General features: G+C 36.2%; 1 protein-coding gene across 1 annotated transcript in view; it reads left to right on the plus strand.

Moving 5' to 3' along the window:
* The window catches only part of CD2AP (CD2 associated protein), a 114,451-nt gene that overhangs the window by 73,840 nt on the left and 23,653 nt on the right, over positions 1 to 16,958 (plus strand). The window contains exons 9-12 of the mRNA XM_081093990.1: positions 1,142 to 1,246; positions 4,100 to 4,136; positions 5,467 to 5,529; positions 16,690 to 16,855. Of these exons, the coding sequence (XP_080950116.1) occupies positions 1,142 to 1,246; positions 4,100 to 4,136; positions 5,467 to 5,529; positions 16,690 to 16,855 (371 nt within the window). The remainder of the gene's footprint in view (positions 1 to 1,141; positions 1,247 to 4,099; positions 4,137 to 5,466; positions 5,530 to 16,689; positions 16,856 to 16,958) is intronic.

Below are 16,958 nucleotides of genomic sequence, written 5' to 3' on the forward strand. Positions count from 1 at the left end.
TCTGGTTTGAAAATCATATGTAATTTATTCATAGAAACATTTTTTCAGTATTCTTATATTCCCCCTAGCATCTGAGCCCTGGAAGTGCTGGGACTTGTCATGTTTGTTTCTGTGTCCTGAGAACCTGGCACATAGTGAGAGGCGGGCACGCATATGTGTGTGTGTGTGTGTGTGTGTGTGTGTGTGTGTGTGTGTGTTTAGGAGACTTCGTTATAATTGATCTTATTGGGAATTATTTTTACCGTCATGTTGCGTTTTTCTTTAACCTTAACCCACCTTCAGGTTTCTGTTCTTACTTTCTCTTTTGCCTCACCCCATTTTATTTGAACCTACTGTTTGTTGTTTTGTTTTTAATACATTAAGCGCCCAGTCAGTCACCAGTGACTGACACTATACTTTCTGTCCGGAAGACAAAACAGGCTGGGTGCTTAACATGTTAATATTTAAAAAAAAAAAAAAAAAAAAAACCCACAAGGAATAATGAGGAAACAATTTAAATGTCCCTCAACATGTAAAATTATCCTGTGGAAAGTAATGCAGCTAAACAGTATTATTGGTATGTAGGCAAAATCCTATAATTAGTCTTTGTAAGAGAGCAAAATTATAAATATTTTGTTTTTGGTGTAATCCCATTGAATCATTTTTGAAATTTATTTCTATTGTTTTAAATTAATGATCAGATGATTCACTGTATGCCTTTTTTAATATTCATACAGTTTGGATTAATTTCTCATGGAAGGATGGCATTTGGAAGGAATTGAAGAACGTGTTAATTTCTAAACCAAGTGAATAATGTGATTAATAATGAGTATTAAAATATTGGGAGGAATATTTAGTAAGATACAGTTTGGAAATTCATATTCTCTTTTCACCCTCCTCTCCTACTTCCTTTTCTTTTTCCTTTCTCCTCCCCAAGAACTTTTTATCCTTATAAATTAAATTTAAAACACTTGACTTATAAACCCAACTTTATAACTGCTGCTAGAAGCAATAGTGAGAAATATTTTTATTAGGAGGATCTCATGATATGTTTAGGTATTTTTTTTTTCCTTGTAAAAAATAATGGAATTCAATATTTTCTATAATTTTTTCTTATTTAAAGATAACACTTATTTTAATTATTCTTCATGTTGAATTTTAGGAGACTGGAGAAACTGGCTGGTGGAAGGGTGAACTTAATGGTAAAGAAGGAGTATTTCCGGACAATTTTGCTGTTCAGATAAATGAACTGGATAAGGACTTTCCAGTAAGATTTATTTTTCAATGATGATAATAGTTTAAAGAACCTTTTTTCAATATTTTTTAAAAAACAGAATGTTTACATTGTTACTGAATACTGTTATGAGGGTGTCTTAGAGTCTCATGTCTTCAAGTAACTTATTTGAATAATAGTAAAAACAAAACAGTATTTCAGTTCTGTCCTTTATTCCTGGTTTTCTTTCTCTGCTGATAATATTGGAGAGTAACGTTTGACTCATTACTTTTTTTAAAAAATACATTTTTTATTGATTTCAGAGGGGGAGAGAGATAGAAACATTAATGATGAGAAAGAATCACTGATCGGCCGCCTCCTGCATGCCCCCCCGCTGGGGATCGAGCCTGCAACCTAGGCATGTGCCCTGACTGGGAATCAAACCGAGACCTCCTCGTTCATAGGTGGATGCTCAACCTCTGAGCCATACCAGCTGGGCTCATTACTTTATTTAATTAAGTCGAAGGGGAGTCAGAGGTGGTGGAGATGGGAAAAGCAGTTGGGGGAGAGGGATACCTGCAGTAATGTCAACATTAAAAGTTTTGGGGGTTTTTGCCCTGACTGTGCTGGGGTCCAACCCCAGCAGGTCCAGGGGTCCCCAAAGGTGTGGACAGAGTCGGCGAAGAAGGAATGACACAGAGACAGCGTTCAGTTGATCAGCAGCCTAGCCAGGATCTCTAGCCAAGTTCTGGTCAGCATCTCCAGCCAGGTTCTGTGTCCATGTTCTCCAGCCAGGTTCAGTCACCAGGTTCTAGTCAGGTTCTCTTGCCATGTTCTATCCAGGTTCTGTAGCCAGGTTCTGTGTCCTGTTGTCTTGTTACATCTGTATTTATACCAGTTGATTCCAGTCCTATCAATCTCTATTCCAAAGGTTAGGGCGTTTCTTATCTCCATTCCAGGGAGTAAAGATTATGTAGCTTAAGCGTGATTGTTCATAGTTAAAGTGATTAACTACCCACCTGGCACTTAGTTAAGGGTTTTTATCCCCTGTCTTAACTTCAGGGGAAAATCCCTACCTGGGGAAACAACCTTTCTCGGAGAGGTGACCTTGGTTAAAACACATAGCGCCAAGAAGGTGAGCAAACATATTAAGAACAGTATGCCATATACGCCAGGCCCCTTGAAACATATGCTGTGCAGATGTTTCTTCCCTGCAGTGACTGTGTCAAGCAGCAAGGATGGACCGGCTCCCAGCATGACTGGTTTGGCTCAGTGGCTAGAGCGTCAGCCTGAGGACTCAAGGGTCTCAGGTTCGATTCCAGTGAAGGGCATGTACCTTGGTTGCGGGCACGTCCCCAGTGGGGAGTGTGCAGGAGGTAGCTGATTGATGTTTGTCTCTCATCGATGTTTCTAACTCTCTATCCCTCTCCCTTCCTCTCTGTGAAAAATCAATAAAATATATTTTTTTTAAAAAAGTTTTTTTTTTTAAAGGAAGAAAAGAAACACCAACACACACACACACACACACACACCTTTTAATATGGAAACAGATACTCTTAATAAATTACAAAAAAAAATAAAATATTACATGCAGTGGAAAAAGAAAAAAAGCTGGCCATTCTAGTTAGATAAATTAGCACTTAGCTGGGAGACATTATATTTTTATTTAATTTGTTGAAAATAAGGCAATGTAGATCTTACTGTTACTCTGTCAGTTCATTCTTTGGTAGGATAAAAGGCAGTCTTTGCCTCCTTATAGGATTTAATCTACTAGTATCTATTTTCTCATGGTGAATAAAGTAAATCTGAGTTGCATCAGTAATCTTTTGTTTCTGTGCACCTTGACCCCTTCTTCCCCCATGGAGTGATGAACCTAATTGAGTTTTAAAAATATATAGAGGGAAAGGGAGTTAGATTGCAGATACACAGCAAGACAGTCTACCACATTTGACTTAGGCAATGCAAAACTCTCTAATCTTCTCAGTCTCGCATTTAGTTAAGTAAATTACCAGAGGTTACTCTGTGGAGGCTCACACTGTTTGAGGCCCTTCCTTAGCTGGATTTGATTCACTATTGATTCAGCCTCCAGTGTGCTTTATTTTTATACTTTTTTTTCTGCTTATTGAATTTAGGGAGAGAAAGAAACATCAGTTTGTTGTTCGATTAATTTATGCATTTATTGGTTGATTTCTTGTATGTGCCCTGACTGGGGATTGAACTCGCAACCTTAGTGTATGGAGATGGCGGTCTAATCCACTGAACTACCTGGCCAGGGCTTTTTCTTAATGAATACTTTTTTTTTTTTTTTTGGTCTTTTATTGGATGCTTATACCCTATTGATAATTATTTTAAATTTGGAAAAACCAAATTCACATACTTAGAAAGGTATCTCGAGTTTTTTAACTCATTAGGTAAATCCTTATAAATCTAAGAGAATTTGAATAAATTAAGGAAACACATACCTTTGCTTTTATCTTCTTTTTAATCATTCTGAAGAATCAAGAATGAAAGCTACATATATTTACTAGCTGCTCTTTTTGTTGTTTAAACAATGAGTATTTCTTTTCCTTTCCCTCCTACCCCTCCCCACCCAAGTGTCAATTGCTAAACACAGTGAAATGGTACATAGAAATCTTAAACTAGGGGAGGCAGAACAGAACAGTTTTGCTCTTCAAGAATTCGTAGTTTTATCTAACACTGATAAATTTTGATCAAGGAGGTATTCTAATAGAATAAAATTTTCTCCATGACCTTTTGTGGAGTTGTTAGGATTTTATTTTATAATTTTTAGCTGGTAGGGATTAAGGGGAGATGTTCATATAATTTTGATTTTTAATGATCAGAATTTATTTTAAGTATATTTAATATATAAGTATTGAACTGTTTTCACCATTATTATTTTAATAGAAACCAAAGAAACCACCACCTCCTGCTAAGGGTCCAGGTATGTAAGAAAACTGTTTTTTCAGTTTGCTGTTTTTATATCTTTAAATTCTAAAATGGTGAAATTTGGTGTTATGTGCACCATTTATTTTCATTAGCAAAAAAAGTATGTGCTATGTATCAATTTTTAGAAATATATAGAAACTGAGTGTTCACATGCATTAGTGTTAGTGTTTTTCAACAGATATCAATTAATACAAGGTATGAAATAGGAATGTTGAAAATAATTTATATACTTTAGTTCTGTCATTTTTATTAAGAGAATTGACTAAGAACTGCTGAGAAACTTAATATATTGACCTGACAAATTATTTTTTCTGTCTTTACAGATGAAATCCATTTTTTAATGTCTCAAACAAATGCTGATTTTTTATGTACTCTTCCTTAAGGGAGTGTGTTAGGGATTAAAGAAACTAGAAGAGTTTATTTTTTTAAAGAGTTGAATTAAACAAACCTAGAAGAATTTTCCAGAGTTTTATAATCTGGCTGTTTGTCTATGTCTGTGAATTTCAAAGCATCCAATTTCTGATGTTTATAAATATAGTACAATTTTTTCTGAAAGATTTGCTCTTTATAGAATAATGCAAGTCCTTTCCTGCTCTATAGTTTTAGCCTTGTATCTGTGACCTAATCCCAGACCATGGAAAAAAGTTAAAAATAACTTTTATATAAGATAGTTTTGGAGGCTTTGTAGACACTAGTTAAATTGGTCCTACAAAGTTAATTAAAATCATATATATATATATATATATATATATATATATATATATATATATGGCTAATATGCAAAGTGTCCCCTTGGGAATTTGACCGCTCTCTATGACATGCACTAACCACCAGGGGGAGGTGCGGAATGAAGGAAGGGCCCAGCCAGCAGCCGGAAGGCCCTGATTGGCCCTGATCGCTGGCCAGGCCAAGGGAACCTGCCTGTGCACAAATTTTGTGCACCTGGCCTCTAGTTATATAAAATAAAACACTTAATTCCACAGTTGCTGTAGCAGCATTTCAAGTCTCAACAGTCAATATCAGACAGCACAGCAGTAGAATATTTCCATCACTGTAGTTAGTTCTCTAGACAGTGGTGGTGTAGAGGACATGAATACCTTCATTTGACAAAAAAACAACAACAAAAAACTCAGATTACCGAGTTATTACTTACTCATGCTAACAGTGGGAGGTTTAGCATTAAATTGAGCATAATGATTCTGCTTTATTGTTCTTTTTGTTGACCATGTTTTCATCTGATGTTATTTTTAAATGAACCTGTACTAGAATTGTCTTTGTGCTCTAAAATGATTTTTTTAAGGTATGAACTTTGTTTTTTTCCTTAGCCCCAAAGCCTGAGCCGATATCTACAGAGAAAAAGTATTTTCCTGTAAAGCCTGAAGAAAGAGGTATGCCTAATTTTTCCACTTTAAAAAAAAATAACTTTCTTTTGTTGTCTTGCCACACTGAGCCATTTATACTGACATTTAATAAATGTTTAGTATTTACTTTGCAATGTTTGGTGTTTTCTGGGAGGAATAGTTTGTCAAGATCCATAAGAAGTTAAGATTTTACCAATTTATATCCATTAAAATGTTAAACCATTTTTTTTAGTAAGGGTTTAGTATTTATTCATAGTTATTTCAAATAATGTATAAGAAAACTAAGCATAAACATTCATACTTTTATTATTTTTATAGTGCCCCAGTCGAGAAACATTGTTAAAATAGGGTTATTTAAAACATGGAAGTGATTAATTATGTATTGTTCAATTTTCACTTCACTTATCATGTAAACTTGAACATTATTCAGGATACCTGTATGTATTTTGTTAAAAAACATTACTTCAACTCAGCCAGTGTGGCTCACTGGTTGAGCATCCACCTATGAACCAGGAGGTCCCAATCAGGACACATGTCCAGGTTGCAGTGCGGGGCATGCAGGAGGCAGTCGATCAATGATTCTCATCATTGATGTTTCTATCTCTCTCTCCTTCTCTGAAGTCAAAAATATATTTAAAAACAAAGAAAAAACATTACTTCATTACTTATTTTGTGTGGCTATTATTAGTTTGTAGAATATACCTCCTTTGTACAGAAAGATCTGGAATGGTTATATCTAGTAGATGAGGCTATATTTACCTGCAAAAACATGAATACTGTTTTAGAATGGTTTTGTTTCTGCTGCCTTTCTTCGTTTCTTACCTAACGTGTGACTGACCTCTCTTAACTGATTTCCCCTACTTTAGTGCCTTGTCTTGCTTATATTTTACATCTTTACAGAATTCATTTTTTTAATAGACTATTTTTTAAAAGAGGTTTTTTTAAATTTATTGATTTGAAAGAGAGAAAGAAAATTGATTTGAGAGAGAGGGAGAAATAGAATTGATTTGTTGTTCTACTTATTTATGCATTCATTGATTGATACTTGTATGTGCCCTGACTGGGGATCAAACCTGAAACCTTGACTTTATTGGGGCAGTGCTCTAACCAACTGAACAACCCATCCAGGGCTCAAAACAGTTTTAGAGTTAAGCAAAATTGAATGGAAGGCACAAAGTTCCCATATACTAATTACCTGCACACATGTACAAACTTCCCCACTATCAACATCTGCACCAGGGTGGTCCAGTACTACATTTGTTATAATCAGTTCACCTCCATTTGCCACATCATGGTCATCCATAGATGATAGTTTTTATTAGGGTTCACTCCTGGTGTACATTTCACGAGTTTGGACAAATGTGGAATTTGGTAAATGTACATTTATAATATCATACAAAATAGTCTCACTGCCCTAAAATTCCTCTCTGAGAGGACTTTTCATTTCTTTCTGCTCCGAATTCCTGACAACCACTGATCTTTTCATTTTCTCCATAGTTTTACCTTTTTCAGAATGTCATATAGTTATAATCATACAGTGTGTAGCTTTTCACATTGGTTTCTTTTACTTTGTAATATGTCTTCAAAGTTCCTTCAAGTCTTTCAGAGTTTAATTGCTCATTTCTTTTTAGTGCTGATTAATATTCTATTATCTGGGGCCATTTACCTATTGAACGGTTGTTTCCAGCTTTGGCAGTTATGAATAAAGCTCTCTTCACATCTCCATGCAGGTTTTATATATCTGTTTTCATTTCATCAGGTTAAATACCAAGGAGTGTTATTATTAGATCATATGGTAAGAGTATGTTGAGTTTTATAAGAAACCACCAAACTGTCTTCCAAAGTGTGTGTACCATTTTGCATTCCCACCAACAGTGATTGAGAGCTCCTATTGCTCAATATCCTATCCAGTATTTGGTATTGTGGGGAACTGATTCCAAATTATATTTTTGTTACCATCTTCTACTGTTTTCACTCATTAAATGCAACAACCAGTCTTTTCCCTGAATATGTTATGCTCCTTCATAGCTTTATCTCTTATTCAGTAATTGAGCTCTGCGTATGTAATGCAAAGCGCTGAGGTTTGGTAAAACCTCAGGGTAATGCTTGCCAATTCCAAAGAAATAACCTGGAGAACTGGCTGTGAAAGGCATGGATTTATTAGGACTTACTGGTACATGCACACCAGGGCCATGCAGTAAAGTTTTTCCTGCTGCACCGGCTACCACTTTTAAAGTTGAGCTATTAACTCCCATCTGGCCTACAGATAGGCCACACAGGGGGCAGGCAGCCAGTACCATTGTTTTGCTGCCACCCAGACTTTCCCAACACAAGATTTTAAAGAGTAAAGAAAACAGAGAAAAACAGAGCCTACAGGGGGAGGGGGACAGCTGCTGTGTGAGATCAAAATACTAGCTGTTTTCTGATTGAGAAGCTGGCTCGTCTCCCAAGGTCTCACAGTCCACTTACTGATGGCCTTCACTATATTCCCCACAGGGTGGGAGAAGGAGGGGGAGCATGGGAAGGGGCCCATGTTCCCATTTACCATACAATATGGAAGATTTCCGTATTCCTTTTTTTTACATTTGAGAATTTTATTTATGATATAAAAGTAATTTATCTCCTATATGATAGGCTAATATGCAAATCGACCGAACTGCGGAACTACTGGTTGCTATGACGCACACTGACCACCAGAGGGCAGACACTCGACGCAGGAGCTGCCATCTGGTGTTCAGTGCGCTCCCATAGGGAGAGCACATCTCAGCCAGAAGCTGGGCTCACAACTGGCGAGAGCAGCAGTGGTGGCGGGAGCCTCTCCCACCTTCCCAGCAGCGCTAAGGATGTCCGACTGGCGGCTTAAGAGGAGTGGGCCTAAGCTGTCAGTTGGACATCCCCCGAGGGCTCCTGGCCTGCAAGAGAGCGCAGGACAGGCTGAGGGGACCCCCCCACACACACACACCTTGAGTGCCCGAATTTCCTGCACCAGGCCTCTAGTACTTAATAAAAGCATTTCTTATTCTCAGATTAGTCCTTTGTGGTATCACTATTGTTAGGTCTGATTTTTGGATCAGTTCATTATAGTACTTGGTTATAATATCTGTCCCTTGTGAAACTCATGTACAGGTATGTAGAAGTGTATTGCTGGTTTCATCTACATTATGATATTTCTCTTATAGTCCTCTCCATCAAATAGATAGTGGCTTGTTAAAATTCAGATGCTGACTTCTCATATTTTCTGAGCTCTGTGAGTTGATCTTATAAACAAAATCAAAGATAATTGCTTTTTTTACATTTATTTCCCCAGAATCCTGGCCATGATGAAGTAGCAAAGACTGAATTTCCCCCTCCCCCCCCCCCCCACACTCAAACAACTAGGAAATGGCAAAATGTTTGACAGTTTCAGATACTGAACAACAAGTAGCATAGGATTGTTATACTGAGAAATTTTCACTGAAACAAGAAAGGCAAGCCCTGAAATGATTCCCAGCTTATTGTCTAAAAGCATTTAATAAGCAACAGAAAAGAGGAAGCCAGACAGAGCTTAGTTTTTGTGCAGAGTTGAGGAGATTGGGGTTTAGGGAGGCCAAGGCAGCTACAGTGTGTGGGGCAGAGTGCCAGAATGGCTGTAACTGCACAGGAGAGAGCACTCAGAGATCCTGTGGAACTTACCATGAGGCTTTCTTTGGCTGAGTACTGAATTACACACATGTGTAAGAGAACTTGGATAGCTTGAGAAATAAGTGCTGAAAAGCATTTGGTGAAGCAATTTCTGGAACTCACAAAAATTTTGTTCTTACAAGCCATCTTGGAAAGAACTCAAGGCATTAGATAGAATTTCTAATAAAGTATCTCACCGTAGGTGCTCTGCAGCTATCTTGGAAACAAATGAAACTAATCTTAGAACAAAATTAAAAAAAAAAAAAAACACACAAAAAAACAAACAACCTACAGGCATACCTTTTTATTATTATTATTATTATTATTATTATTATTGTGCTTGGCTTTATTGTGTTTCACAGATGTTGTGTTCTTTTACAAATTGAAGGCAAAATCTTTCTACCAGCAAAGATTACAACTTGCTTTATTGTGGTACTTGCTTTGTTGTAGCAGTTTGGAACTGAACCCACAATATCACCAAAGAGTGTAAAATTCACAATGTCCTTTATCTGATTTAAAAAAAATTTATCAGGTATCAGGGAGGGGGAAACAGGAGAAAATAGTGACCAATAACTCAAAGAAAAATCAGTCCATTTAAGGAGACCCAAAAATGATAAGACATAATGGAAGTAACAGCAAAGACATTAAAAGAGCTATTGTAAATGTATCCCATGTATTCCAGAAAGTGGAAGAAATTTGAACACGATGGTGTCAGAAATGGAAAATATAAAAAGATGCCCCAAATTGAACTTTGTGGATGATGAATACAATATCTGAAATGAAAACCACTGGATGGAATTACCAGGAGATTGGAGAATAGAGAAGAAAATATTAATGAATTAGAAGATAAAGCAATAGAAACTATCTAAAATGTATAGAAAAGACTAGGGAAAAAAATGAACAGAGCATCAGTGCCCTGAGAGACAATATCAGTTGGTTTTACTTATTGATAAAATCAGTAATGGGGACAGGAAAAAATATTTGAAGAAGTAATAGTTGAAAAGATTTCAGATCTGGTGAAAACTATAGTCTTATAGATCCAAGAAGCTTAATGAATGCCAAGCAGAAGAAACATAAAAGAAGCCACCTTAAGGCATATCATAATGCATTTGACTAAAGCAGTGACAAAGAGAAGAGCGGATAAAGTTGGAAAGAAAATAACTGTCAACCTTGAGTTGTCATCCAGCAAAAATACCTTTCAGGAAATGGAGGCAAAATAAAAACTTTCACACAAAATCTGAGGAAATACATGCCCAACAAACTATATGCTACATAGAAAATGTTAAAAGTTATTCTTTGGAGAAGGAAAATGATGCTGTGTAGGTGTTTGGATGTACACCAAGTAATGAGGGATGCCAGAAATGGTAAATACAGTGGGGCCTTGACTTACGAGTTTAATTCGTTCCGTGACAGAGCTCGTAACTCAAATTACTCATATGTCAAATCAATTGTGAATGAGTGAGACACGTGATGCTGGGCTGATGTTGTGGCGTTCACTGTGACGTTCGCTGCGCCAACTAGGGGTGGGGTATCTGAAGCTGGCTTGTAACCTGAATTTTAGCTCGCAACTCAAAGCAAAAAATTAGCCAAGAGACGGCTCATATCTCGAAAAACTCGTTAGTCGGGATACTCGTAAGTCAAGGCCCCACTGTATGTAAATAAATAGAAAAGACATTTGTTCTCTTAGTTTTAAATCTTAATACCAAAATTCCACTGAAAAGATTTTTTCTTTTTTAAGAGAGAGTAAAAGGGAGAGAGGGAGGGAGGTAGAAAAACATCTATGTGAGAGATACATTTATTGGTTGCCTCTCGCACACACCTCCACCAGTGTTGGGATTAAACCTGCAACCAAAACACGTGTCCTTGACTGGGAATCGAACCTGCAGCTCATTGTTGGGCAGGCCAATGCTCTAATCACTGTGCAACACTGGTCAGGGCTTCACTGAAAAGATTTTAAAATTGATGTGTTGGTTTCAAAGTTTAAGTGCAAATATAAGAATCTAATCTAATAATAGACAAACAGGGTAATTGACCGTACCTTCGCTATGCCTCCCATTGGCTAATCAGTGAGATATGCAAATTAACCACCAACAAAGATGGCGGTTAATTTGCATATGTAGGCACGAAGTGGAGCAGTGAAGGCACTGAAGGCGGCTCCAGTCGGAGCAGTGAAGGCCTGGGTGCCAGGTGCCGGAGGAAAACCAGTGTTGGCAGCCAGGGGAAGGGAAGGCCTATCGCACGAATCTTTTCGTGCAACAGGCCTCTAGTTGTTTTATAAGTGAAACAAGACTAATGTATAACAAGGGACAAAACTCTTAATATTTTTCAAAGTTTTTATTAACTTGGCATGACTTTGATAGATCTGGTGCAAGGAATAGGGAAAATGGACTAGGGGAGAGAGCCAGTTTCAATCTGATACTAAATATTGGTGCAGATTAATTTAACCCTTTTTAAATAAAAATAGGCATAAGTTAAAGTTCTATCCTTGTTCCACAGTCAACAGAGCAAGCCTTTTCAAGCCATGTCAAGTGCCACGTTAGAAGCCTTAGCTCTCTGACAGGAAATAAAGCATATTTCACCAGTACATGTGTTCATGACTTTATCTCTCATGATCCTAATTGCGCAGAAGGTATTTTTTGAAAAGCTCTGCTGTGTTGGGGAGGAGGAAAAAGAGCCACTGGAAGACATGCATCTGGTCATCCTACATTTGACTTAAGTGAGGATGCTTTTTTCCTTGGGATACTTTTTCAAATCTTAAGAATGGAGTTTAAATCTTCACTGTCTACTCCTTGCCCCAAGACGCCATGTGTATCTTCTCAGATCTACTTAGCAGTTTTATGCCGCTGATTTTCTCAGAGGTACCTTGAATGCCAGCCATGCTGTGCCTCAGAAGACTGGCACTATCAGCACTTTGAGTATAAGTTTTTCTCTTGCTTTTTGGCAAAGCTTTCCTAGACATACCTATCAGTAATTTATTTCATTTTTGGTGTACTTTCTCATCCTTGGCATGAAATATGTATGACAGGAAGGGATGAACTGATGTTTATTTTGGGGTGCCAGGCAGGGAGGTGTAGGATAGGATATAATAAAAGCTCTATCAGGCTTATAAAAATCAATTAAATGATAACCTTTAACATGTCCTCCCCAAGGCCTCAGGCACATCCACAGCAAGAACAGAATAGGCTGCTGAAGCCTCGCCTGGTTCCACATTTTAATTATTAGAGGCAGTGAATCTGCTCACTTTTCCTTGAGGAGCATTTCTTCTCTGTTTGAGAAGTTGGGGTCAACCTTCTTATTTTTCAGTTGATTCCTAAACAGAACATAACCAGGCTCATTTAAGATCATTTATTATTAGAGGTGTCTTTTAATCTGTGACACAATCTGTAGTACATAGACATTGAGTTGAGAGCTGTGGCAGGATTCTATTGTATTTTATATTTAGCATGCTTACCAAAAAGGAAATGATACTTATCTCTAATGTTCTACAAAGGACATTTTGATATCTCTAATTTCTCTCTCCAGATTGAACCTAAAAATAATCTTGACCTCTTAAGAAGTGACAAACTATATTTATTTATAACCGTACCTGAAACAGACTTAACAAATGCTAAACATATAACATAAATTCAATCAGTTATGTATGAGGCAGCTTGCTTCTGCTAATTACTAGGAAGATTAAAAAGTTTCTTTTTCATTTTAAAAAATATTCTGACCATTGCTAGTTGAATAGTTAATAGACATTAACTACTGTATTGTGGTTATACAGAGACTTAGAAAATGAGCAGAATGTGTTGACTAGAAAAGCAAAGATGATTCTACAGAAAGAGAATATGAAAAGAATGAGAGAAAGCATAGCATATTCAGGAAATGGCTACAGGCACCTAGGAGGAGTTTTGAGGAACTAAGCTTGAAAGGTAGCTTGGTACAGTTGTCCTCAATCCTGGTCACATGTGAGAATACTTGAGTGTCTAAAAAATATGTCGATGCCTAGGTTCCTCTAAGGAATTTTATAGGGTAGGGCTCAGGTTTTAGCCTATATAGCGTGATTCTAATCTGAAGACAAAATTGAGAACTATTTGTGTAGTTCATGATAGGCCTTTCAATGGTATGGGATATAGCATGTATTTAACTATAATAATAAAATTGTAATATGCTAATTAGACTGGACAGCTGGACGACCTTCCGGACAAGGCTGGGGCTGTGAGGGCCACGCCCCTTGCACAAATTTTGTGCATTGGGCCTCTAGTCTATTTACATCTTGCCCTGCTCCAAAAAGGATTTAAAGTAGTGATAAGGCTTTCAGAATTTATACTATGGAAATAGTGTATTTTCCCTCAAATATGTGTATGTTATATATAACACATCAACTTAATGTGTTTGAATGCTTCCTATTGCATTTGGAAGAAATATCCAGTTTATAATATTTTTTTCTCTAAAGCAGACTTGCTTGATCACTTTAGCCTTAGCCTAGCCTTGCAAGTTTTGAGTGATCTGGCTTCTGTTGACTTTTCTAATATTTCTCATAATTTTCTTTTCTTGCTCACTGTGTGTAGTACACTCCCCCACTATATCATGTTTTTAGAATACCAGTATTTTTTTTTTCCAGAGTTACATGGTATAGTACTCTTTCCCTGGAATCCTATCTCTCTTATACTCCTTTCAGAAACTTCTTATGGCTAATTCCTTTTTATTTTTCAGGTTTCAGTTATAATATCCAGCTTATGTCACCTCCTTGAATTAGTTTTTTTAATTACTCTATCTAAAAATAGATATAACTCATTGTCATATGTCACCTATTAGTTTAGATTTATTTTGTTTTCTCACGTGACTAAAGTTCATAAAGGCACAGGTGTAGGGAGTGTGTGTGTGTGTCTAAATCTTATTTGACATTGGTTCTGTAGGTCCTTGCACAGTAGGTATATAATGCATACGGATACACAGTACAATATTTATTGTATAATTTAAACACTGGTATGACCTGTTTAGATGTGTTTTTCTGAAACTTTGTTCTCATGCTATTTAGGTAGATGTAGTGGTGGTATAGATAAAAAAAAGTTGGACGTTTTAAAAGCAAAGAAAATAAAATACTCGTTCAAACTTACTTAAACAATTGGGAAACAGTCTTAGGTAATTAGAAGCCCAGAAGTAGGGGTCATCCGACCTCCCTCACCCCAAACTCTATAATTTATGATAGACCTGGACTATCTCTTTCTCTCTTCATTCTGCCAGCCTAGTGTCTACTTTATCTTCTAAACTGGTTCCCCTTGTGTGGTTACAACAATGTTGACAGTGACAGTCAGGGCAACATGACATTTTTCTAAAGGAGATACACAAATGGCTTACAAGCACCTGACAAGATGTTCAGTGTCATTAGTCATTAGGGAGATGAAAAACAAACCACAGTGAGCTACTGCTTCACATTTACTGGGATGGCTATAATATTAAAAATGGAAAATAGCAATATTAGCAAGGATGTGCTGAAATTAAACCCCTCGTATATTGCTGATACGAATATAAAATGTTTCAGTTGCTGTGAAAATTTTTGGTAGTTCCTCAAAAAGTTAAACATTAAATTACCATATGTTTCAGCCATTCCTCTTAGATATATACCAAAAAGAATTGGAAACAGGTATTCAAACAAATAGTTGTACACAAATGTTCATAGCAGCGCAGTTCACAATAGCCAAAAGGTGGAAACAACCAAATGTCCTTCAATAAATGAATGGATTATGCTATATTCATGGATACTATTCAGTCACAAAAAGAAAAAAAATAGTGATACCTGCTATAATGCGGATGAACCTCAAAAACATTATTATGCTACATGAACTAAGCCAGACAAAAAAGTTCACATACTGTATAATTCCATGTATATATAGAATAAATAAATCTATAGAGGTAGAAGGCAGCTTGGTAGTTTCCAGGGGGTGGGTAAAGGAGGGAAAAGGGAGTAAATGATTAAGGGAACAAAGTTTTCTTTTGGGAGACGAAAGGGTTTTAGCGGTAGGTAGACATGGTGGTTGTAAAACATTGTGAATATACTAAATGGCACTGATTTGTTCACTTTAAAATGGTTAATTTTATGTAAGTTTTACCTGAATTAAAACCTAGTACACAAATACATTGCCATCATATATTAATTATATAGAGTGTCCCCAAAAATGTATATACATTTTAAAAGCTGCTAACTCACTTAATTTTCATTCCTTCCAGGGTTAAACTAATTCGAAATAATGGGTGAAGCCAGACTAAGCTTTGAACAAAAAATTTATCCTAAAGTGCCACTAGACTTTTTTTTTTTTATGGGGATACATAAAAGATAAAGTTTACGGTACAAAACCAGGAACAGTCGACGAATTGAGGGGGCACAAATACCAAAGGAAATGATTCTTAATGTTTGTAATTCCATTGTTTTGTGTTATCAACAGAGCCTGGACCAGAATGGTTATCAGTTTGAAAACAGGCATTGACAAAAAAATTTCTGTAGATTTTTTAAAGTTTTGAAAATGGACTCTATATTAATAAACACTGACTTCATAATCATTCAAATTATATATACACTTTTTGGGACGTCCTGTATAATAAATCAGTATGCTATAGTGATTTAATCACAGATATACCAGGGATGATGAATCTTATTTTTGATACATTTGCTTTCCATGAATATTATCTGTTAAAAGAAGAATGTATATTCAATTAATCATTGAACTTCTATTTGCTATCCTTTAACATTTTTTCTCATATTTTTTATAAAACATCTATTTAACTGTTTTATAGAAATTTAAGTTTGGATGACCAGAGTTTTAAAGACTAAGCTATATTTCATATGATCCAAGGAAGTGTGTTAATACCATGCACTTTCGGTGATAAAATTGTTTTTCTTAACATTGTTTAAAAATGTCCTCAATATTGTTTTGTCCAACATATTTTCACATTTATTTCATAGAGTAAGTAAATTAAATGTTAATAAAATTCCTAATACCAAGGTGAGAATTACAAATACAAGCCTGTAATTTTCTTACCTTTGCTTAATCAGTCTAGCATCAGTTTCTCTTAAATATCTCTTAACATTTGATTTTTTTTTTGTCATTGTGATTATTTCAAAATAATTGTTAAATGGCACTAGAATTCCTACTCATTTTCAGCTCCCTCTATTTTATTTTTACTAAGTGATCTGATGGACTTAAGTCTAGATAATCTTGTTCTCAGCTTAGAGTAAAATTACAAGTGGTTATATTTGAGTGGAATACCATTCCTAAAAGCAAAGGATGCTGAGAAGACAATAAGAAGCAGGCATTATTTGTACATCAGGGCTTATTTGGGGGCCCCCATCCCACCAAAGTAAACTTTTTTAGACATTTAGGCGTATTATAACTTTAAAACATAAAACAGTGTGCACACGCTCACTTACTAGTATGTCTCTCTTCTCTGTTTCACACTTTTCCAGCCTGGCATTAGCTTTAAGCCCTAGAAAAACCTAAACAGTTCCCGTTGTTAATAACTTATTAACTATTTTTAAATAATCAGATGAAAAATCCATGCTGGACCAGAAACCTTCTAAACCAGCTGCTCCACAAGTTCCACCCAAGAAGCCTACTCCACCCACCAAAGCCAATAATTTATTGAGATCTTCTGGAACAGTATACCCAAAGCGACCTGAGAAACCAGTTCCTCCACTACCACCTGTAGCCAGGTAAGTTTTAAGTAGTTTATTAATTTACCTGCCTTTGACATCAATGCCTTTCTACTAGTAAATCTCAAAGAAAATTTTATCTCAAAGAAAATTTTAAAGTATT

The sequence above is a fragment of the Myotis nattereri genome (assembly GCF_964212035.1).
Source record: "Myotis nattereri genome assembly, chromosome: 6".
Lineage (NCBI taxonomy): Eukaryota > Metazoa > Chordata > Mammalia > Chiroptera > Vespertilionidae > Myotis > Myotis nattereri.